General features: G+C 44.1%; 1 protein-coding gene across 7 annotated transcripts in view; it reads left to right on the top strand.

Annotated features, from left to right (window-relative positions):
• The window catches only part of LOC131104068 (nck-associated protein 5-like), an 80981-nt gene that overhangs the window by 6668 nt on the left and 49493 nt on the right, over positions 1-24820 (top strand). For 3 of the 7 annotated variants that reach the window (XM_058050818.2, XM_058050813.2, XM_058050817.2), the window contains exons 1-2: positions 4911-5022; positions 17926-17999. In XM_058050818.2, coding sequence (XP_057906801.2) covers positions 4960-5022; positions 17926-17999 — 137 coding nt within the window. In that variant the 5' untranslated portion in view covers positions 4911-4959. Of the gene's footprint in view, positions 1-4909; positions 5023-17925; positions 18000-24820 lie in introns of those variants that run through there. The other 4 variants (XM_058050812.2, XM_058050811.2, XM_078796931.1 and 1 more) reach the window with 3 other exon arrangements.

Raw genomic sequence — 24820 nt, 5'->3', positions numbered from 1 at the left:
CATGGGTCCTGGAAGAAGCTTTGGATCTTCTGACTGTGGGCACGCTTTGCTGCTCTGATGGCACGGTTCAGGTTTGCCCTTGCTGATCTGAGTGCATTAGCTTTATTGGCCACTCTAAATTGTCCATAGGTATGAATGTGAGTGGGAATGGTTGTTTGTCTATATGTGCCCTGTGATTGGCTGGCGACCACACTCTCCCAAAGTCAGCTGGAATAGGGTCAGGCTTATCACTTGATAGCTATACTATCAATATTTGTATTGATTGGCTAAGCCCTAGTGCAGGGGTCGGGAACCTTTTTGGCGAAGAGAGCCATGAAGGCCAGATATTTTAAAATGTGTATCTGTGAGAGCCATATACATTTTTTTAAACATTGAATGCAATAAAATGTGTGCATTTTTATGTAAGACCAACAGTTTTAGATAATGGGCTCTAATTACGTAGACCAGGCACATTACCGCACGCCAATGGGGTGTGGCCAGCACACTTTCGTGAGCAGGGCAGTGTCTAATAATAAATCAAATACTTGTTGCCATTAATACAACTTCTGCTGCTGCATAGTTTTGCACCGTACTCCGTAGACTTATTTCATTCTTTTGGCCATCTTTGTCAGAAGGCTTGGTTCTGCAGCTTTAGCTAAGTGACTATTTGACTAAAGGAGGAAAGTTTACATTTACATGTTTTTTGACATCTCAATGACCGAGGTAGACTACAACATTACCCAGTAATAATCAAGTTTTGGTGTTTGACCTGGAAAATATCTTCAGGAAAGATAGATATGGTTGGCCGTATTGCAGTAGAAAATAGATGGAGGGATTAAAATGCATAAGAAAGTTGTTGATTTTGAATTTTATTTTTTCATTTCTGTGATGGTTTACTTTAAAATGTTAGCAAAAATACATTTTTATTGTAGTAAGAAATGCTTGAGAGCCAGATACAGTCATCAAAAGAGCCCTACCTGGCTCCCGAGCCATAGGTTCCTTACCTCTGCCCTAGTGTTTATGTCCCCCAGCTGGCATGAAGAATGTTTGAATGTTTGTTTTCCATAAGGAAATAAGTCACTGTCTTCCCATCACAGGTTTAAATGTGGTGAAAATGGCAGAAGGTGGCTAACAGGATTGGATATGCAGATTAAAACCTGAAGTAACCCCGAGGGGTGTTTGTGTGGGGGAGTGGTTGGTTGGGATGGGAGTGTGAACAAAAGGCTTTAAAGCCATGTTTTCACCAAGCACTGCGACAAGACCTCATCAAAAGACCAGTTGAAGAATTGGTAGAATATGTATTTTGGACATTTGGACCTTAATGAGGTTTTCAGTGGAGCTAAAATACGCAAAAGCAAGGAGGGTGTGTGAGACAAAAAAAAAAAACATTTGGGACTGGTAATTTAAATAACAAACAAACTGAAAAATCTGCTCAATATTTTCATTTTCTGTCAGGCACTGACACGGTAATGCCCTCCTGATGGCTAAAGCTAAGGACCTTTCTCTTCTTGAAGGTGGTGGGATGGTGGATCTGTGTAAGGCAGGCCCCTGGCAGATGAGTTTGGACGCAGTAAGACAGTCATACTACATTTTTGGAACGATCCTGAGCATTACAGAACAAAAAAATCAAGCGGTAGACCCCCAAAAAATTACACCTGCGCTGAGCCGGAGGTTTGGATGAGCTGTCAATCAAGACACAAAGCGGTCCTGGACCCTTACTGGTGCAACTGCAGTGTAATAACCATCAGAGCCATCTGTGGAAAAAGGCTTTCAAAAACAAAAAAGGAACTCAAAGATCTTGTCTCCTTCAACGCCACTGCCCATTTAGACTTTGTCAGGGAGCATCAAACATGAGACATTGAAGGGTGGACACAAGTTTTATTCACTGATAAGAAAAAATGGAACCTTGACGGTCCAGATGGCTTCCAACGTCACTGGGATCCAAATGTGCAAAATGTCAATTCTAGCTCAACTGGTCTCAAGATTTTGATCAGGTCTTACAGTTGTGTGCCATTATTTAGGTATCTTTCATAACGTTTGTCCTGGTACTGCTTGGTGGCAGAAGAGCGATGAGTACTAGAAGGTCCTGGTGAACGTCTTGTGCCCTGTGATCGAATCCTTCTTGTCGAGCATCCGGCCAAACCTTCAGCTTCGGTCTGTAAAAGATTCATTCATTCTCAGTCTTTTTCTTTTGGAGTTTTCTGAAAGAAATATTGTTTGCTTCATGATTGTAAGTTCTCTCCTTAGCCTTAGCCTCGTTGGTGGTTTTTAACCAGCCCGGAATCACTTCCTGCCCAGCGTGTGGACCCTTTATATGACTCTGCAATAGTTGTGACCGCTGAGCAAATACATGCAGAAACCCCTGGAAAGCGGCCATTTGATCTCCATAAGTGCTGCAGACCACAGTTGTTTGTCTTGCTGTGAGCTGATGGATGAACGCCTGCTGCCGGGCCAACAGCTAACATAGACAGTGTGACTTTTATGCATGATTAGCATACTTTGTCGACATCAACGTGTACATCTCTTCTCTGTGTCATCTTCATCAGAGGGGCGGTCGTCAGAGGTTCCAAAAAAACATTTTCCTGATTTGACTTGCTTTTTTGCACCTGGTGACCTATTTGTATGTAAAGGGACAAAACTGAACTGGCTTGCGGGGGTGTTATTTGTCTGCACATTGTAATTTCCATATACATATATAATGCTAATGCCTCTGCAAAGCAATATCATAACCTTATTCATCATTTTTATGTATCTTACATTGGAAGAACTGACAAGCATCACATTAAACGTGCTGTATAAATAAACTTGACCTGAATATGCAACTACAATAGTCAAACAGTCATGATCAGTGACTGCATGATGAATAACTAACGTCAATAGATGGTGCTCATTTACCTGTTTAAATACCGCACATGCAAATTGGAGTTGCTCACCACATTTACGAAAGTGTGTCATAAATGATTAGGAGTTAACCCATTTAGCCCAAAACAATTAGTCACTTCTAGGAATGTGCCAAGTGTATTGTTGTGATGATTGCACACCCGCAACTTCACATGGGCCGGTTGACAGGACGCTATGATGTCATAAATTCCTCGGTGAGGCTCGGCCTGGCGCACGGCGCCAGGAACGCTACCTGGCTCTCGGCTCCCATTAATCATCACTGCAGCCGCAGGTCACATGCTCTCTGATCGACTCTTCCAATACTACAATATAATGGTAATGGTAATGGTAATGGTAATGGTTTTATTTCATTAGAACATGCATCAGATTACAATTGAGTGCATCCCATAATCAGTTCACAGTTCCACATGTCCAAAAGGAGTAGGAAGAAGCAAAGCTTATTAAATCCTACCCCTCCATCTGGTACTTTTACAATCAGTAACTGTTACATTTGTTCACTTCCTGCTTTCCATAATACAGTTTAAATTTTTTATTTATTATTTATTTTTAAATAATGTACCTTGTACCGAAGTACGAGGTGATATGACCATCCAATGACATAATGGGTACCATAGTAAGTGTCAATATAGTGATATGTATAGCACATCATGACTGGTTCAAGACTCTTCATCCTTGTATTTAGCAAACATCAACTGCTTGTATTGTTTCTTGAATTGGCTCATCGTTGTGCATTGTTTGAGGTCCTTACTCAATCCATTCCATAGTTTGATTCCACATACTGAAATGCTATGGCTTTTTATTTACCTTTTTTGCAGTACATTGAGCGAGTGAAGATTGCTTTTATAGTTATTAGCCCATATTTCCACACAATAAGTAAGATATGGTAGAACCAGAGAGCAATAAAGAGTGTGGAGTGATTTCTGATTGAGAACAAATTTTGCTTTGTTCAATACTAAAATATTTCTGACCACCTTATGTTGTATATTTGTAATATGAGACTTCCAGCTCATATTTTCATCTATTGTGATTCCCAGAAATGTATTTTCCTTCACCCTTTCAATGTCTACACCGTCTATTTGTATTTGCTGGTACGTGTCCTTTCTGCTGTTACCAAACTGTTACCAAACAAATATTAATGCTGGAAGAAGACAACTGCGCCAAATGAACTCACAATTTTGTTTGTTGGCAGTAGCACGGGAATTTTGACTCTTAGGGAATCGTCTCTTTTGCTTCTGCAATAGCTCCTCAGATTGTTTTGTTGCTTAAATAGATGTTTTATAGATGAAACAATAGATTATGGAGGTAAAAATCAGGGATGTTCCATCATATCGCCCACTGATAATTGTCAGCTCGCTATCTGGAGTTGGTTGTGTACATCTTGGTACTGATTCCATTTGGAGTTTGGGGATTTGGCTGCGGTTTTTGCAGCACGCCGTTGTAGTCTTGTGTGTTTTTCTTTTGAGACTGTCTTGCCCCAGTTTTTTATTGCTCGCAGGATTCAGAGCATACGGTAGCAGCCAATATCAGCTGGCACATTCCTCGTTTTGTACAAGATGAATGGTTTGGGAATGACTCTGAGTTTGAGAACTGTTCCAGGAAATACAAGCCAAATTTGGTTGACTTTAGGAGGAATGTTTCCAGAACATTGTCCAGAAAAATGGCTGGGTTTCCAGGGAGCAATGTAAATTTAAACAGTGTTTCGTTAAAGGTCATGTAGTGAAACCAATGTTATGTGTCGACCCACGTTGAGCAAAACTCCTTCGATGGTGGTTTGGACCATGATCCTAAATGACCAACAGAACTCTTGGTCTGAAAGGAGAAATGTTTTACTTTTGGACCAACACGTCCAAAGAGTAGTAGGCTGCAGGAGAAACATTCAAAGATGAATTAGATACTTAAATATTGTCTTAGGTGGCTGCTGCATCATCGTTCCGTTACACACATAAACACACAGAAGCACACACATACGCCACAGAACACGCATGCACACACAAAGCGGCATCCAGCAGCTGAGACTCAGATGGTGCAGAAGGTGGACGAAGAGTGAGCGGAGCGGGCGAGGAGGACAGAGGAGAGAGGATGAGCCACTTTGCAGATCCCGCCCCCAGGATCCGGAGCGTTCCCCTGTTGGAGCTCCAGGCGGTGAGTGCCAATCGACGTTGCGCCCTCCATCCCGTCTGTGGAAGAGATATCTGGGGCAGGAGGCAGACCGTGTGGGGCTAGCTGATAATCAGGCCGCCCTCCAGTCAACCCAAATTTACGACCTTCTGCGGTATGTTGGGCCAGTCAGGAATCGCGTGGGCTAGTCAGCCATGGTCGGGGGGGGGTTGTAGGGGGCATGCCAGAGGTGATGTTATAGCAAGTGTGCATGCAGTTTTGTCATTTTGTTAAGATAAATAACCAGCTCAGTGCTGTTATGCTGCTATGTTAGCGACTATGTACACTCCACCCAGCATATGTACTGTACATACAAGCTGTGATACAAGCTTGCATCTTTACATGGATTTAGGGGACCCGGGTGCCATCTGTGCAGTTTGGACTACGATTGCTCCAAATGTGGGCAGATTTGTCAGCCATCTGAATTGTCTTTTTCCATCCATGCTAGTACATCAAATCATCAAATCAAAGAGAATGGTTCCTGCCTGGTTTGGTAGTGGCAACCCAAATTTGAAATATCTTATATTTGGAGGGACTGCCTGCGATGGTCACTCGGCTGCCGAGGCATGGACCTCATGTCTGCGTACCATACAAATAGCACCGACAAGACACAGACCAGAATGTAAAGTGCATACACAGACATGACCATATGGTTCGGTCCAGCACAGAACCATCCACCTTGTGAACTGGAGCTTTTTCAATACAATTTGACATTGTATCCCATTTCCCACTGTAACTATTGGAAATGATGGACATTCTTCCTAAAAGCGGATGACTAGGCAAGGCAAGGTGATAAGTATAGGCAACAGCAGCTGCACGGCTTCGTCCATCTGTGTCGGCGAGTCCCCCCCCCCCTTCCTGGTCCCGACATTGTTTTTGAACACTTGAACCCCGGAAACCAGGGGTGTCCAAAAACCTCTCAGGAGCTATTTTCAGTTCACAGATTGTTCTTTGTTCGTTCTAATGACATACAGTATATTATGAGATAGATCTTATTATGTCTACTGTATTGGGTAATACTATTGTAAATAAATATAGGGGTGTACAAAAACCAGTGCCCAAACACGGCGGTTAGGAGCGCTCCTTGGGTTACCAGAGTCATGACATGATTATTGTTTTGAGCCCCACAAACGGCTCACCAGAGAATCATTGCAGACACATCACAGATACTCATCTATCTTTGGATTGATGACATGAACAGGAGCCGGCTAGGCACTAATGTCTCATGAAAAGGAAAGATGGGAGAAAAAACTGCCAGAAATTGGCGATGCATGATTGCATTTTCCATCCTATTTCACCCTCTCGTGCACCTCCCCCCTCCCCACTTCCCAACTTGAACCTACTCACACGCTCACACACTGACCCAGTACCCAGCAGCATATATCACCAGCACTGGCGTCGCCGCTGATGTCGTATTTCTCTCCAGCCCGGATCAAAATAAACATTCATCAGGGCCTGGAGCTGTTTGCGTCTTGCTTTTACGGCCAATCCAATGAAAGCTTTACATGGACTCGCAGATATTTATGTCCGACAGGTGCTCTTTGGCCAGGGTGGGTACTTCTCATTATTCTCAGCTTTCAAAGTGAAAGCTTTATTTGCAAATAGAATGGAAGGATAGCAAATAATATTAACATTTATCTGAGAAATCAATATTTCATGTTTTTCCTAAATCACCCAAATCAGTTTTGACTGTGAAGCATCTTAAATGATCCTACTTTTCAATTGAGAAATCACATCATAAAGTATGAATGACACAGCATGGCATAGGATAGAATGTTACTTCTTTTTCCATGACTGCAAATCTTGAGTATCTTGGGGATTATACTGCAATTTGCTGCCTCATATAACTTTATGCAAATACCCCCCAGCTGCAAGCTGCACCACCCCGCTGAATCTCTGCAAGCGCACACACACACACACACCCACACACAGACACACATATGCCCTTGGGACAGTCATGGGAGGGCTGTGAAAAGAATCCCGAGATGATTAATTAACTCTGCCCTCGTTTTGATAGTGCCTTATTGGCTTTAAACATACTGAGTCTCTGCTTTAGAGATTTGCATAGATTATCTCGCACACAAACACACTTCCAAAATATTGAGGTCATTGCTTGTTGCAGGTTGGATCTTTTTTGCAAGTGCTTGTTTTTCTTCTGCAGAAAAGAGACCATCCTATGTAACATCAGCAAAAATGAATGCAGGACACACACTGCATGCGGGTGTCCCCCGGGGTTTGCGGCATCATCTGTTTGCCCACTGTATGTATGCGTGTGCGCGCCCCCTCCAGCTGTCCCTGCAGCGACCCCAACCCAGCCTCCCCGGGGCTCGTGTACTTTTTCACTGATGACAGACAGCTTCAAAGGCCCCGTCGCACAATACACTCTTGTGTGTCGCCTGTGCACGAGGGAGCGGGCCTGTCCTTCAGGATCACATTGGGAGGTGTCATGTGCAGGAAATCACCTGCCTGCCTGGCGGTGGATGTGTCACCCACAGCGTTTTTGCATGTTCTTGTTTGAGCCTGTGCAGAGCCGGCCTGTATTGCTCATAGTCACAAAATGGTTTAAATCCTGTCTGGCATGTTTTAAAGTGGTGGTTTTCAGAGCCGGAGCCGCTCCCTTCGTTTGTCACTAAAGTGCTTTTGTAGAGGTGGCATAAACCTGTGACCGGTGACTGGTGTTCAACAGGGTGTTGCAGGGAACCTGCCATTCATGGCATTAATATCCCACTTTTACTTCTTCTTACAGGTAAGAAAGCAAACCTGCTTCATTTTACTGCCTTGTGGTATTTTCACACTAACATCATTTGGGTAAGACATGACAGCAAGTTACATGAAGGAACATCTAGGTTACATTTGCACAGTTCAACATGCCGGAAAAGGAGTAGCAGGAAGCAGCGCTTATTTATTCCTAAGTAAGGGAAAGGAAGAAATACAATTGGAAAAATAATTAAAATAGCTAAAATAGGCCTCGCCGTGGCTGAATTGTTAGCACCCAGGCCACACAGTCAGGAGATGGGGAAGACATGGGTTTGATTCTCTGCTTGGGCTTGGTTGGAGTTTGCATGTTCATGTTAGCTTCATTGGCCACTCCAAATTGTCCTTCCAGGTATGAATGTGAGTGTGAATGGTTGTTTGTCTATATGTGCCCTGTGATTGGCTGGCCACCAGTCCAGGGTGTACCCCGCCTTTCGTCCGAAGACAGCTGGGATAGGCTCCAGCACCCCCACCCTAATGAGGATAAGCGGTATAGAAGATGTATAGGGGACATATTATGCTCATTTTGGACCTTATATATTGAGTTGTGGACTCCTATAAAGCAGCTACACCCAATAACTCAGAGGCCCCGCCTCTTAAAGGCACACACGCCACATATATATATACATACTACATGACTTCATCTAAATGCCTTGTAGAGTATTTATATTTTTGTTCATTTCGACATCAAAAATGTAATTTGCTTATCTTGAAATAAATAGGCAGTATTCAACCACAAAACATTAAAAATAAAAAGGGACAGCATGAGGCAGCAAGTTGAAATGGCGATGTAGTGAAGGACGACTTGCACTAACCAAAAGGTCGAAGGGGAGCAGGAAGAAGCAGAGCTGATTTAATCCTACTCCTCTGTGTCTCAGTAGTCACTAGATCAATGTTTCGCCACGGACAAAGATCCCTGGCAACAACCAATATAATCTGCATCGAGTAACATTGCCCATTGGGGTCTTGATGGATTCACTTCCAGAGGACACGTGGACTGTGCGCCTCTCATGGCTCTATAACTCATCTTTACGGTGATGCGCTCGTGGCCCTCAATGATTTTCTGGCGTGCTACCGCTCTCACTGGCCAGACATCAGAGCAGTGATTGGGTTTTTATGAGGCGGCCTGGACCCCAGGTGAACACTTTCAACAGGGGGGATGACGATGAAGGGTTGAATGTGGAGTCAGTGGTCAGGGCTTGTCTTTGTCTGTGGCTGCGGCGGTCACCGAGGGACAATTGTGGTGACCCGCACAGCCAGCGGGCTATGGAGCTGCGACTCAACATCCATCTGGTACTACAGCTGGCCTAGTCAGGGGAGTTCCAGCCATCATAATCACAGTCTCAGTTGAATTCCTGTCATTTTGACGCAGGGAGTCTCTCTGAACCTCTAACATATTTGACTCCGGGGATTAGCGAATTAATACGAATTAAAACAAGTACACGACTTCCAGCGTGGACAACCTGGCGAGACTTAAACTGGCCTTTCTTTACGATATGCTCCATATATGTTTTACGGCGACTCCATAAATAATACACCCCATGTGGTCGGGGCAACTTGTGACCTACAACGGAACAATGCAGAATGAGCCAGTGTGTGAGCCATGGCAAATAGCTCATGCTGAAGCTAATGTTTTCAGGGCAGAGGGGATCGGATGGGCGAGCCATTGTACTGCCTCAGAATGAAGCCGCTACCCCGCTTCAATCAGCCCGTTGGCCAGTGCCGCTTGAGAAATGGCTTCCAGAGGCTTCAGAGAATGGGAGCGCAATCGTTGGTTGGAAAGAGCTGGGGCTGGGGGTTGCCCCAGATAAAAAGGGTTAGCTGAGTAAACATGTAGTAATGATAGAACAGGGTTGGTATTGTAAAAGCAAATAGCTGGCCTAAGCAAAGGAAGTTCAGGTCCTTGCGACGACATTTTCCCACAGCGGTGGCGTAATCACTGGAATACAAGAGCGACACTTTGAAAACAAACAGGTTGCTCTCAGCAAAACGGATTATTATAGTGATGGATGTTTAGCCATTAAACAGACGGATTGTTGAAGCTCCGATGAAATGTGCTGAAAAAAGCACTGATGTCACTCCGTCTGAGAAGCTTAATGAGAACCAGCGCTGTCAAATTCCTGGCCTGCGCGCATCTGGAAGAAATAAAAAGCGTGTAGCTGCTAAAAATAAGACTGCACTTGAGAAGATAACAAGGATTTAGTGCCATTAACTGTGTAAATACAGCATGCTTCTGGCTCTGGACTCACACTGGAATTCCAAGCCTGCGATGGCGGCCCGTTTAAGTATTTCACCCTGCTGACTTTGTGGAACCATCTCTGAGCAATGATGGATGTATTCGACATGCACGTGAGGGTGGAGAACCCAGCTCAGACAGAAAAACAAAAAAAGAACATTGCTGACCTTGCACCAAAGAAAAAAACCAAAGCATGTAATATTCAACATGGAAGGGTCAGTGAGGACGTTATTTACGGTTCGGCCTGAGGGGGGTGAGGCGGTGGGAAGGATGAAGACTCCGTGTCTTCTGGGTGTCTCCGTCCAAGTTCAAACCTTTTGGCCCAGTGTGTTTGCACACCCGGGGGCTGAAGCCTCCCCCACAGTCTGCAGGAAAAAGACAAGAAATAATTCATGACACTGGGATTAACCATAGCGCTCAATCCATAACCATCTCTTTCTCATTGTTATTCATATATGACACTGGCCTTCCTGTGGATGGAATTGCCGTGTCTCCAGCTTTCTCAACCCACACAGGAAGTGTGATGAGTGGCACAGGTGTGTGCAAACATTGCAACATTCCCTTCTTCGATTCTAAGGAATTGGGGAAAGCAGGAGCTGACATAAAGGCTCTGCAGCATCCTCAACATCTGCCCAACACCTGGGCCGACCCGCTGGGCGCATAAAGGGACTGATAATAAATCAGCCCGAGGCTCAAAGGGATGCGGGTTACAATCAATCTGTGTTGGCAATTGCCCGCAAAGAAGAAACACATTGTTGCTGCTACTGGGTGTCCCCTTGACATAACACCCAGCCATCCATTCGTCCCCTGTCCAGGGTCCAAGGAAGCGCCGGTCTCAGCTTACCTTTGGGGGCTGGCTGTCGATGGATGGTAGGGCACACATAATATTTAGAGTGACAACCATTCACTTTCATGAGACGTCAACTCGTGTTGTCTGCTGTCTCATTCAATACCGAAGACATACATACAGGTATACGTTTTTATAAACAGTAACTGATCCCAACCACTTGTTTATGTGTCTTTTACGTTTTTCTTGCGGAAGAGGCAAAAGGATGTGATGACTCAACTCCCCACCGATGGATTTGCCTTCAGAGCAATTTAAAGGCATAAAAAAACAGCAACTAGGAGGCAGAGGTGAATTTGCACATGGCTGCAAGGAGGAAGTGGGAGTGTGGAGGAGTGTAGCGTGCAGAAGGTAAAATGGGAGCCATAGAACACAATATTCTGTATGCCTTGAAAGACCGGTCAAAATCGTCTCGAATGGCCGTCAGTGAAAGTGTTGTCATTTGAGGCCCGATGTGCACCGTTGTGTCTGTCCACTTCTAGGGTGCGGCCTCGCTATCCCCATTCATGGGCGAGATGCGGAATCTTGTGTTTTTATTCACGAGAGTGTGAATGTCATAAAAGTCCTTCCTTTAGGGAATATTTGTTTTCAAAGTCATCAGAATTTAGTTTCTTTATTTCATCCACTTTAGAAGAGTAACACTTATTGTATTTGTGTAGCCTTTACTTTGTAGTTGAAAATAACAGTATTTTAGGCACTACAGGAGTAGTCAGTGATTTTTTTGTCTGCTTTGAAGAGTGCTATAACCACAAGAGCCAAAGCAGATGCCATTTAAACGCACATGAAAAAGTTAGCGACCACACGCAGGAGTTCCAGAAATCTACAAGATGTTATTCATTTGACTGCTTCTACACTGGCTTGTAGCATCATTAGCCGTGTTGAGAAACTCATACAGCTAAAATGAAGCTAAAATGAGCAAAACTGCTCCCTGCCATCCCAAGGGCACAACGGCCAAAGAGACGTGTGAAAACACAATAAGGGAAAAAACTAGAGCAGCAATCCAACGTTTTGTTTTTTGTTTAAAACGTACTGACTCCACCCAGACTTCGTAGCAGTCAATTGAAAATGCTTGTGAGGTGTCTGCCCGTCAAGGGCTAAGCAAACATCTGTTTAGCATCCCTCCGTCCCTCCCCTTCCCTTCATTTCCATGACTGGAATGTTGAGACTGGGGTCCAGTTTGGTGTCAAGCGTCTTGTCTTTGCTCCTTGACCTGGTTTTGCTTTGCATACGCAACCCCACCCAACTCCAACTCCAGCTCCTGGTTTCCTTTTCATTTCTTTCATCGACAACCCACACCCCCCACCCCACCTGAACTTTCCCGCTACGACTACACCTGGCAGAATATGAGCCTCCTGATGACCATAAACTCTGCGCTTGTAAAAATGTGGGCAATTCTACCCCCATCATCCCCACCGTCCACACAGAGGTTCCAGACGGCGTTTTGAAAGAAAAGCATATAAAAATGCAATATAGACGATACTTTGGAACTTTACCTGTAGTGAAGTGTGCCAATACGTCATCTACGTCATCGAGTGGTGTTACCAAAGCTCTATTCAAGCAACACCTGTATTTGCAGCAGCTAGTCTCAATAACAACGAACAGTTTGTGGGTATGGGGATGCCCATAGAAAGACTTCCATCCCATAATGATGCCACAAGTTGGTACAGTTTGTAGACTCCTCGGATCCTTTTTCACATTTCCTCCGAGAGGTTTGTGCCGCGAACAGCTCGGCCACTGTTCCCTGTTGGCATGAATAGGCGGCTCTGTGCGTCTCAGACGGCCCGAGGACGATTCCAACACAAGGGGGACTATTTCCAGCACCGGTTGTGGCTCATGTTTGGAAAGATAATCCGCTTGAGGCTCTTGACTGTAGTGATGTGTTTGTGATGTTTGGGGCTGGACCCAGCTGAAGGTGCTGCTGGAGCTGGGACATCAGATAGCCCAAACCGACTGGAGAGGATGAACAGGGTTGCTTTTGTGTCCCAGGTAATCCATATTGGCTGAGACCATTCCTTTCAGGCCAGACAGGCTTCCAAGAACTGGATGCATTTGGCCTGTGAAAGTCTTTATCTTAATAAGGCGCTATTGGCATAACTGTCTGAAGCCACTGCTTGAACTTTACCTTTGCACCAAAGAACCTTCTTTACAAACTCCTTGCACAACATAACAATGCAACTACACACACCAAAAACATAAAGACAACTCCCATTTTTCATGAACTGAGCTCATGGATCTCTAAGTTTATCTCTCTTAAATATCATTTACAAATCTCCCTAAATGTCTGTTGGTGAGCACTTCTGCTTCACCCAGAAAATCCATTCACCTCACAGGTGTGGTATTTCAAGAAGCCACAATTTCATGTTTCTAATAAGGTTAAAAATTGAATTTACAAGGTTTTTTGATGCTGCAACTAGAAAATATTCCATTTACAAATAAGGAATCCCACTTCACTCTTTACAGTCGGGTTTGGAAGCAAGTGACCGCCATAAACGAGGAATTCAGTTCTAAGACCTTCCCTCTCTCAACATTCACATCTCTTTCGCCACACAATAATGGTGGGGGAAAAATGAAGATGAATCACACAAATCAGCGTGAGCGGCAGCTCAGTGGGCTGGTTCCCTAGCGAGGATGTGAGAGCGGATATTGGGATGACCCCAGAGCAAAGGATTACAAAGTGCAGAACCCGACATACGCTGATAAGACTCATAGATTGAAAGGATGTCACTGATAGGAAGAGGATCACAATTAGTCATTTGGTGATTAGTTTGGCAGCTTACCGTGATATGATCACACTGATTACATTTTTGTTGTTGTTGGTGGGGGGTTTTCTACATTTGTGTATGAGGTGTGTGTGTGGCACACATCCATAATCTGCTGGTTTGACCTTTGACCTATACAGATGTCATTGTGAAGGTGCATAAGGCCAGTACAGTCGGACCATGAACTGACCACGGATGTTGATTTCCACAACCTTGAATACATGATAGTAGATGTACAATAAACATGGGAGGGATTGGAACCGCATATTAGTACTTTACGCACACTATAAACCTTGCAATCCAACCTACCTCTGTGTTCCCAACATCACTTGCTTGTGATGTGTGACTGTTTTTTTTTTTTGGCTGAGTTCAACAAGTGCTGTGGTGTTACTGTCCAAGCAGACGCTGTAGTCATTGTACATTTCATCAACGACACTTCAAATCTACTGCAGTCTGCAATCCATTTCACGTGTCTTTACATAACCACACATCAACATAAATGATGAAGAGTAGCAGCTGCAACAGCCGTCATTATTTCATTTTTAATCATTTTTAGTTATTGTTTGGATTTCTGGAAAAAAAAAAAACATTCATCATGCTTAAAAATGCTTAATTTAGCCAGAAAATACATACAATATGCTTAAAATGCAGACACACACACGGTTTTTACATACACACACTATATATATATATATATATATATATATTTTTAAATTTTTTTATTTTTTTGCTTTACAAATAATAGGCCGTATTCAACCAATAAATAGTATTATTTGTTAATTGATACTGTTGAACTGTGATGTGATGAGGGACTACTGTACAGTAGTCCTTTGTTTATTGCAATTAATTGTTCAACTAGTCGAGACCCGCCATTACTAGAGCACTGTATACATCAAATAACACCCCTATAGTAACCTTTATAGACGTATTTTTCATTGCTTACACCACATTGCTAAAGCACAGGCTACGGGACCACTGCAGGGACACAAAAGACGGCCAGGTCACGACCTTGTCTTTGGTGGGCTCTGCTGACCACCATGAGCCATCTTATCTGTAAATGCAGACTGGGGTGCTGATTTAAGGATGCAGCAAAATAGAGGAGGGTTTGAGAAACAGTTAACCCTTGCTGCAACCAGCATTTTTATCTAGCTTATGGTTTTATTTATTTTTCTCCAGTCTGCTGCGGAGAAGTCAATATCAGAACCAGACGCTGCTGATCTTCAAGAATGCATAAAAGGCGCACGTGGATGAATAATGCATCTGGTGTTTATTACCAGAAAATCTCAACTATGAGAATTAAAAAGGCACCAAGGCGGTGATGTTTCATCATTTCCAGCACTTCCAAGCTACAACAAGCTACTACAGAGCTGAAGAAGAAAAGAAACTCGGCACAGATAAAGTCTGAGCAAGTCCAGATCCGCGAGGAACTGGGCCCAGCGGGAACACTGTAAATAACGGCATCTGAGACAACGACGCAGTACATTACATACGTGAGCAGTGATTGAAATCTCACCTTCACGTGACAGAGAACATTCCTGACATTGTTGCACGTGTGCGGAGAAGGATTCCATGCCCTGTCATTAGAAGAGGCTACACGATGACAACACGGACTCGGACACACTCTATGTGTATCATGTGGCCTGTCAATATCTCTCCCGGCGTGGGTCTTTCACAAAGAAGAATCCCCCAATGATTATGGACGGTGTTGATCCTGGTCTTTGGGAGACAAACGTTTGAGGCCAGACGGTTCTTTTGTCTGCTTGAGCAAACCCCCTTCCTGTTTGGCAGTTCTGTTCAACGGTGACCAATTTGTAACCTGTCTCAGCTGTAACTTACTTAATGTAATGCTTTTTTTTTCTCAAGTCATTAGTTGGACCAGTGCATCAGAGATTAGGTTTGGCTGATTGTGGAAGGCGCCGCTATAGATTCTATAGGAATGGAGCAGCTGAAGCATAGACAGCCACTGCTAGGAACAATTGTATTAATATGTATTTTACATGATATCAATCTGATTTGTTCTTAGAAGCAACAGAAACAAAATGGCAGTTCAGTTCGGGATTGGTAATTTGGTTGCCACGTACTCTGACCCACTGACCTCCGAGGCCACCAACTGTTATCCAGCGACAGAAGACCACTCCGAGCATTTGACAATCAAGACTCATCGTCCTTGCTTGATCACACAGCTGCAGGCTCATCAGATGGCGGTGAACGCCATTCAGTGGCTCAGTTTCTGATAATGATCAATGTCAGCCAATAACATTGCACAGGATGTCATCGCCCCACTGAATCAATACCTCATCTCACTACCTTCAGGGCGAAGATACAGAACAGTTAAGTTCAGGAGGGCCCATCTTGGGAAAAGACTGTATTACCCTGCTATTACAGCCACAAAGCTGGACCCCCGCAACCCCCCCCCTTCTGGAAAAGACCTCTGACGTAGTGTTAAAGGTCATGTAACCTAACGCCATTCCGGATGCCTAGTGACCACAATACGATATATAACTTGTCTTTCAAAATGTTTGGACTACCAGCCAACCACAAAACAGCGATCATTATTTGTTAAAAACAATATATGTGAGGAAGCCATATTCCAACCAATATAGCGAGGGATTGCTGTAGATATAGTATCTCTATATAATTGACTTTTAGAGTGGAGTAAGCATATACGTACTGTATGGTGCTGTCGACCTTTATGGTCACTGCATCTCTCCAGGCAGCATGGGCAGCATGTTCCTCTGGAATTGGATGAAACTCTCAGGTTGTTTCTATCTCAGATGTGAGACTTAGCAGCGCTGATGGTCCGAGAAACAACAGCGTAGCATTTGGCTCTGTGGCTTCAGAACATCTGGTCCAGTTTGCTCGCAAGGCCACAGGTTATTAAAGTACAAACAAATGTGGCGGCAGTCCTTCAAGACTGCAGGAAGCCCTGAGGGTGGGCCAAAAGAGGGTTGAAATCAGGCCACATAATTCTATAGAATTATTGTTCAGTGTTCCGACTGAAGGTTACTCAGCCATGAAGATGTACTGTCGTGTTCCGGTCACGTCTCCCAAGGCAGGGCTCCTGTGAATAAGGAACTGCAGCATCATGCTGTAGCCTACATGTACATTATGTATACACAAGGACGTGTATACCCTGCAATTACAGCCACTATTATTACAGCCGCTATTAAAGCTGCTCCCTGCAGCCCTCCCTACCACTGTTCTGGAAAGACCTCTGAGGTTTATATATCCACAAAACCATTGGATAAGGTGTCTCTATTGCATTCTCAGTTTCAGTTTTGGTCTCAGTTCTAAGGTTGAGGTCAAGGCTCTAGGGTTTTGTATGGTCCTTGCTTCATGCGAGGCATCTCCAAATGTTTTCTACCAAGAGACACGTATTAAAAAATGAAAGGATATTTTTAAGGCATGCTAAGAAGTTATATACTGTAAATAAATATTTTGTGATCAGCTTTGTGATCCAGGTGGTATAGCTAAGTGTATTGTTAGTATCAACTTCCGTCTTTTTTGGTGCATGTTTAATCACAAATGGCCGACACGTCTGGCATGGATGATTCAGAAATTCCTCTAAAATGCACTTGTTGGGTTAAAATGTGATACAAAATATACATTTTCCTGGTTAGACTTGGTTGGAAAAATGGGAATAAAATAAGAAATACAAGAAATTAATAAATACAACTATAACAAATACATGACACTATAACAACCCCCCAATAAATAAAAAAAAAAATGACTGCAATAAAGGAGGGTCGTGACATAATGAAAATGAATTGGACAATGTGAGTCCCAGGCTGAGACCATTTGAGAACCACTGGTCCAGAACAAGCCCACTCTGAGAGGGGGTTTTCTCCATTTTGTGTGGATGCACTTGAACATGACACACATGATTAAAATGTGCCTTCATGGTAATATTCAGCAGTTAGAAATCAATGAAGCGCTTCTGTTCTTGTCAGGTAAAAATTCATGCTTCATCTGGTAAATGATTTGATCACAGGCCAGAAAAAGATGACATCCTTCCTTTATTGTCTTTCCCAGTAGCCTTTGCTCCCTTCGTCCACTTTAGCCTGGACATTCCGGAGTAGGAAGTATTCCCAGTTGACATGACACAGCTTCCGAAGCAGCAAAGGTGGTTCTGGAGTCAGACACTTGGTTCCGCTTGGCTGCCGTTTATGGGTGCAAAGTGAGGAGACCGTTCAGTTATCAGTGACGCTTTTCTGTTGCTGTCTGGTGTTCATGGTTAGGATGGAGATTCTGGTTCCAGTCAACTCAATTGTTTACTGTTCTCGTCCTCTTGGCAGGAATACATGGACGCCAACCGGTGCATTGATGAGCTTCTCAAGCAGCTCGAGGAGGAACGTCGGAACCTCCGAAGGTAAGAGCTTCTAAAGACTTGAGGGCAGATGTACAGCCGAGGAACGTGAGCAGCTGCCAGCAGGCCATTCCCAGTCCGAGGCAGCTGAACAATGTTGTTTGGTTTTGAGCCCAAGACAAGCTTTGTATCTTGAGAGATGCTTTTGTGTCAAAAACAATCTAAACCGTGGCAACAATGGCTGTTGGGGTTCAACTCTGAGCCCGGCGTCGGGTGACTGATGGCATTTCTCATGAAGAGGATTTGTCCAGACAATGGGTGAGTAGCCCTGATGGAGATGCCAATCTAATGACCTTGTCCCCTCTGTGCTCCTACCATCCTTCCAAAGACGAGCAAAACGATTTTTTAAACTTCATCCTCCTTTGAAAGAACCCTCTCTCCATCTCAATGGAGCTGTATTCCCCTGCCTCAAAGTAATTTTCTCCCTGAGTGGGCAGAGAGATGCTGGGGGTTGAACACAGGGGGTGAGGGGTCCAAGGACGGGTGGGGGATGGATGACCACTGACCGTCCCATTGACTTGGCTGGGTGGCCTTTAATAAAGAAGGGGATGTGTAAAGGAATGACCCTCTGTCCAAGTCATCCACACCCCCTTTTTAGACACAAGAGAATCATCGTCAGTAACCTAATGGCCTCTTAGCAAGGCTGCGATATCCTGGCAGGGTCCTGATGGATGTTTCTAGAAAGGCCATGAATCTCGCGGCTGCTTGGTTTGCATTGAAACCTGATCATATCATTTCCTCCAGATAATTATGCCGTGACAAGTTAGACAATGATAACAATACACGATCAAATAGCCTGGTTGGGTTTCACTTGTACATTAGGAGCGAGATTTACCACATTACGTTTAAGCAGCGCCGCAGAGTGTAACAACGTCAGCAAACAGGATCCATCAGTCTGATAAAGCTCTCCCATTCCTCCATGCATGCTGCATTATTGGCCACTTTAAACTGCTAAAGCATACTGATGATATCTGACTGCAATCCAAGAAAGTGTGTTTGATTGTTGATTGATTGTTGATTTCACAGTGCATCAAAAGCATCTACTGTATTTCTTCCTCACCACCACCTGAACTTTGACACATATACAACATGGGCAGGGTGCCTGACCTGTAAAATAAGCTGCTGGGAAATCATCTCTATGGATTTAACCAGCGCAGACGAGATGCTGATGTGCTGAAGCGGCGTTTCCACAAGTTGTTGAACAAGACATGAGGCTTCACCTGCTGCTTTTTCTGCATGTAGGAGCATCATTAGTGGCAGCAAGCGTTGTGGAGAGGATGAGAACCTCATGAACATGGGAAGTGGCATCTGCTGATTAATGAGCATTCGTCATGCGTAGGATTGGGTTTGGTTTCCATATTAATCAAATTATGTGACATGTAAGTTGAACAAAACAGTAGCCATGCCTGATGACAGTAACGACAACCCTATTGTGGCCACCCCTGGGGGACACACCCACGAGGGACATAAAGAAGGGAACTCCACACCTAGAATGTTGGAAGTGAAGGAGCCTTTTGGATGAGAGGTGAAACATACGTACACTTGAATTTCAACTTATATAGTCCTTCTGGAATGCCCTCCCAGAACACATCAAAACTTCAGACTCAGTTACCACCTTCAAATCCCAGCTTAAAACTTATTTATTCAGACAGGTTTACTTTATCCCGTAATTCAAATTCTGCCATTTTATGTATCTATGTGTTTTAAAAATTGGTAATGGTAATGGTAATGGTAATGGTAATGGTAATGTAATGGTAATGGTAATGGTAATGGTTTTATTTCATTTGAACATGCATCAGATTACAATTGAGTGCATCCCATAATCAGTTCACAGTTCCACATGTCCAAAAGGAGTAGGAAGAAGCAAAGCTTATTAAATCCTACCCCTCCATCTGGTACTTTTACAATCAGTAACTGTTACATTTGTTCACTTCCTGCTTTCCATAATACAGTTTAAGGCTTTTTTTTTAAATAATGCACCTCGTACCGAAGAGGTGATATGACCATACAATGACATAATGGGTACCATAGTAAATGTCAATATTAACAATATTAGTATGTATATCACATCATGACTGGTTCGAGACTCTTCATCCTTTATGTGTGTAATTGTCACTGTGTTTTATTTACTGTATTAATAATATTTTATTCATGAACTCTGTACAGTGACCTTTAGTGCCCTGAAAGGTGCCTATGAATAAAATGTATTATTATTATTATTATTATTGGAAATGATATGAAATGGAAATGATGGTCAAACCCTTGAATGCATTCCATATCTACAAATTATTGTAGTAGAGAATGGTCAAATTATTTAAAAAAATGACCATGAATGTGGCAGCTAGGAAAAATGGGACAGAAATGTCCTTCAACACTAGAACTGTACACACAAGAGACCAGAAGACCAGTGTAGGAGTTCCGAGCCGGAAGACAGCTTTACTAATCAGGACCTTGCTGATGTTACTACAAGGCACGTCGCCCAGCGAGACGCCTGTGCGCTGCCAGCACGCTGAGCCATATGAAAGAGCGTAATCCTCCGCCCGAGTATGCGCCATGTCTGTTCTGCCGATGTGGAGGCGGGTTGGCTTCAGTCTGTCGATCTGCCGTCTCACTTGGGCCAAAGCTGTGCATTATACAACTTTAATTGGATAAGTTGACCGGTCCAATGCAATAATTTGATCACGCTAAGCCCCAAAGAGGTCTAACATGCTTCCAAAGTGTATTTGTGCCCTCTGAAGTGAATAACTTTGCCTAATCCAGCTATTTGAAGTCACTTTCTGGTGTCCAGACGTGAAATGACCTCGAAACCTTCAGAGTGGTCGGATAATTCAATCTGTAAAACTTTTGTCAGAACCTTCAAGTGCGGCAGAATCAAAAGATGATTGATTTTTTTCTTGCATAAAAGCCAGCCCGTTATTCAGTATATTGGCTCGCTGTAAGTACTGTATATGGAGTCTCTGGCTACACATTTTATAGAGCCTATGAGAGGTTAATCAAGTGGGCTAATGAAGCCGTTTATTGGTGCCTCCCCAAGGTCGAAGACAAATGAGAGTACCCCACTTAAGCGTGAGTATGCTAGCGCCTGTCCGCACATCCTGTGATGGTGACACGGTCAAGGTGAAGCACAAAACATTAAGCTGCTGTTTATTCACCCCTGGCCTTCCCAGCATCCATACATCTTCCATTATACGACTTGAGAAGCACTCAAATGGAAACCAAGGTTGCTTCAACATGCGGGTTGAAGTATTCTCCCCTCTTTAATGAAAGATGGTCTATCTGCACCGGGAGACTATGCAATGTCTCCTTTGGTGTTCATGCTAGCGTGACATTATTTGGACCGATTCCTGCGCTGCCGAGCGTCTCCAAAACATCCTCAGTGTTCTTTCTTCTCATACGTTTGTGCGGCTGATGTTGTATTCCTGATGTTCACCTTCAGCCTGGAGCTCTTTTGAAAACATTCCTTTGTCTTGAGGAAACAGGAAGCAGGAAAAACCAAAACAATCCGAGACACTTTGGGTTTTGATGTTTTAGGACAAAAAAAGAGAACACAAACTGGCACTGTCATGAGGATGGTGTGTTTGTGATCATGTGATCATCACACGCAATCAGCATTAATCCTGTTCATGGAAGATTTTCCCCGCATTCAGAGAGGAAATGAATGTCTCCACTGATGATGTCTCGCCGGACCTCCATTCCACAATCCCCCATGCCCCTGCCTTTGCACCAGCACCCGCCCCCCCTCACTTAATGAGACATGACAGAGGGGCATTATCGCTTTGGTTGTATTACACACTGGCCTTGCCACACACAAGTTCAAACACAGACACTCATGGGTTCTGTCAGCGTGACCCGTCATGTGATTTGCATCTGTCTGGCTACTTGCAGATCTAAGTGGGTTTGTGTTGGGTACACAAACAGGCTCCCTGTCTGCATTCTGGAATTTCCTTTGCTTATACTGCTGCAGGAAATGAGCCAGGGTCGCCGTGTTGACGTTCTCTTGACGTTCCCTGGATCCCTTGACGATCAGTGACGACGGTCACGCTGAGATGCTTAAGCACGACTAACTGTCCTGTGGTGCACACACCCGGACAACAGAATACAATGGGACCTCACTTAGTGAGGTTGACATAGAACAATTACCATAAAGTTCTGCCTCAGTTGGCGTACATAGCGTGCAATATGTGTTATTACTACACTGCATGAGTCCAACTGTGTTCTTAATGTATTTTCTAAGGTTAGGATTACTCTTATCTTCATTGATGTGATTGTTCCCAAAGACACGATGACAGCAACACCTTCCTCTTTAACACCACCTTCCTGTTTTGCCATGAGTTATTTCTTGAGTTCAATAGTGTTTATCCAAATGCTGGCCTTTTGAACATTGCCTACATTTTGGGTTATCGAGTTGAGAAACTATTGAACTAATGGATCGAAGAAAAAACTCATCGCAAAACAGGAAGGTGATGTTAAAGAGAAAGGTGTCCCACCGTGCTGTCAATGTCAGTAAAGATAATATGCTGTACATATAAACATGTACAACATGAATGCAACACGGTATAGTGGTGCATGTTAACATCTCTATCCAAACTATTGAAAAGAGTGTAAAACAGTAAAATATCGTGGTAGTAGTGTGATGGTCTGGGGCTGTTTTGCTGTGATAAATGGAACCATTAATTCTGCAGTCTGTGCTGTATTTTGAAATGGAGCCTTTTGTTTTCTGCAGTAACTTGACAGTGACAATGTACTGTCAACCAATCAGCAAGTTCAGGTTAACATTGGAAGTAGCCCTAGTACACTAGTACCCCAACTAAGGTAAGACTCAAATGTGATTATTTAATTTGAGGTATTTTAAAGAATATGTTTGTTTTTTCTCTCACATTTATTTTTTAATCTCACTGAAACAATACCATAATATTGATGTTAGCTTGTGATGACTGGTGTGGTGACTGTATAGTTGGAGTGGTGTACGATGCAATGACTAGTAATGAACTGGTTGCTCTTGGCACGTAGTTGGGTGCCTCAAGCTGGGTGAGGGTGGTTGGATGTGGGGTTTTCATTCTTGTAGACAAGGAATAATATATGTTTTGTTGGGATGAGGTTGGAATCTGGGTGGTTAGGGGGGTGGGACTAGATAAGTCTTGACTTCTTCCCATTCCATTTCGAACATGTGTACGTTTATATACGTATACATAGGTATTTTTATTTGTGTTGATTTATGTTTGGTTTGTTGTGCTTTGGATGATGTTCAAAATAAAGAAGGAAAAACTCCACATGCCGGGTCTGCGCGCTAACCACTCGCCCGCCGTGCAGCCCGATGCCAAATCAAACCAAACCAAACCCAGTGATGGAAGACAACATACACATGATAGGCTTTTTAATTCTAAATGTCCCGATGATCAGCATCCTTTGACAAAGGCCCCGCTCCCCCGCACTTGCACTTCCACCACCCTCCCCTCAGACCACCCAACACCTCATCACAAACCCCTATCGATCTGCCGCCCCTCCAGCGACTGTCCCACCACAGTCCCGTCTCCTTCCTTTCACCCACAACCTCCCGATGGAATGCTATCCCAGCCTCACTTTCTGTGTACGTGCGTGAATGCGTGCGTGCGAGCCACACCGGTGGAGCCAGGCTGGCTGTGCAGGCGGCCAAGTGTTTCTAAACAGTGGAGTCTGTCACCGACACCCCTAGTCGAGCAGCAAGCGGCGCCTTAATGAGCCCAGCAGATCACTCGCCACCATTTTGCACATTCTAACAAGCACTCATGCACACACATGGCTGCAGGGTCGCTCGTCACGTGGGTAAAACTTTAGAAAATGAAACTAAACAACCCTGTTGTGTTTCCTAAACGAGGGGCCACAGTCAATGTCAGTCAACGGCAGCTTGATGTTGATGGAATTAGGGTGGGACATCCCTTCGATATTTTTGGATTATGTACTATTAGTGTTGATTAGTGTTGCCATTTGTCTTTTTTACTCAAGTGGGGCACACAATGTCTGTTTTTCAGCCACCTGCTCCGAGAGTCAAATTGCTCTCGCCCCATATTGTGATTGGGCTGAGAAACAGCTGAGCTTCTGCCCAACATGATTATCTCTGCATGACACCTTGCTCTCATCAGCAGCCATCATGAATCTTTCTGTGAATCTTTCTGAGTTTTACGATGACAAATGACACAAGTGGATTCAAACATTGTAAGCCTCGTTCCTAGTTCTTCAGCCACCTTCTCTGGAAGGCCCCGCTACACACTTCTCCTTTCTGTGGCTGGCTAATTTCCTCTCATGGTTGGTGTCATTGTTCTTTTAGCACATTAGTGACAGTGAATGTGGGGCCAAGTGGCAGCGATGGCCCTGACTCCAAGTCAGACCCGACCTTTCTTCCCTCTTTAACTGTCCGCTCCTGTCAACGAGACCCTTTTAATTCCCCTTTGCCCCCATGCCGTACCCGCCTCCTTTTGCACCGGTCCCATTGGGAGGCAGACAAAAGAGGGCCCCCCCCTTCCTCATCCTCTTCCTCCCCCAGTGTGCCGTCCCTCTCTGTTCTTCTTGCTTGCAGGCGCTGTGGAGGCTGCAGTTTGTCACAGCCATTCAGCTGAGACTGATTGTGATTGTGGCAGATGGGCCAGAGCGAAGCCCAGGAAGACCTGAGTGTGTCTTCTCTCTTTCCACGTTGTTTTTTGCCTTCCTTGCTGTTTCCGACCCTTCGTCGGCTTGACTTGGCCCCCTTTTGCTTTCAACAGTCCTACTTCCCCTGTTCTAAACGCTGTTTATTCCAGCATCGCATGCAGGAGCTTACAGTGTGGTCATGCCTCGAAGCTTTGCAACCC

This window comes from Doryrhamphus excisus, linkage group LG15 (genome assembly GCF_037039965.1).
Source record: "Doryrhamphus excisus strain RoL-2023G ecotype Guam linkage group LG15, RoL_Dexc_Guam_v1.1, whole genome shotgun sequence".
In the NCBI taxonomy this organism is placed as follows: domain Eukaryota; kingdom Metazoa; phylum Chordata; class Actinopteri; order Syngnathiformes; family Syngnathidae; genus Doryrhamphus; species Doryrhamphus excisus.
Note: the sequence above shows the minus strand (reverse complement) of the source record. Positions and strands in the feature narration are given on the sequence as shown.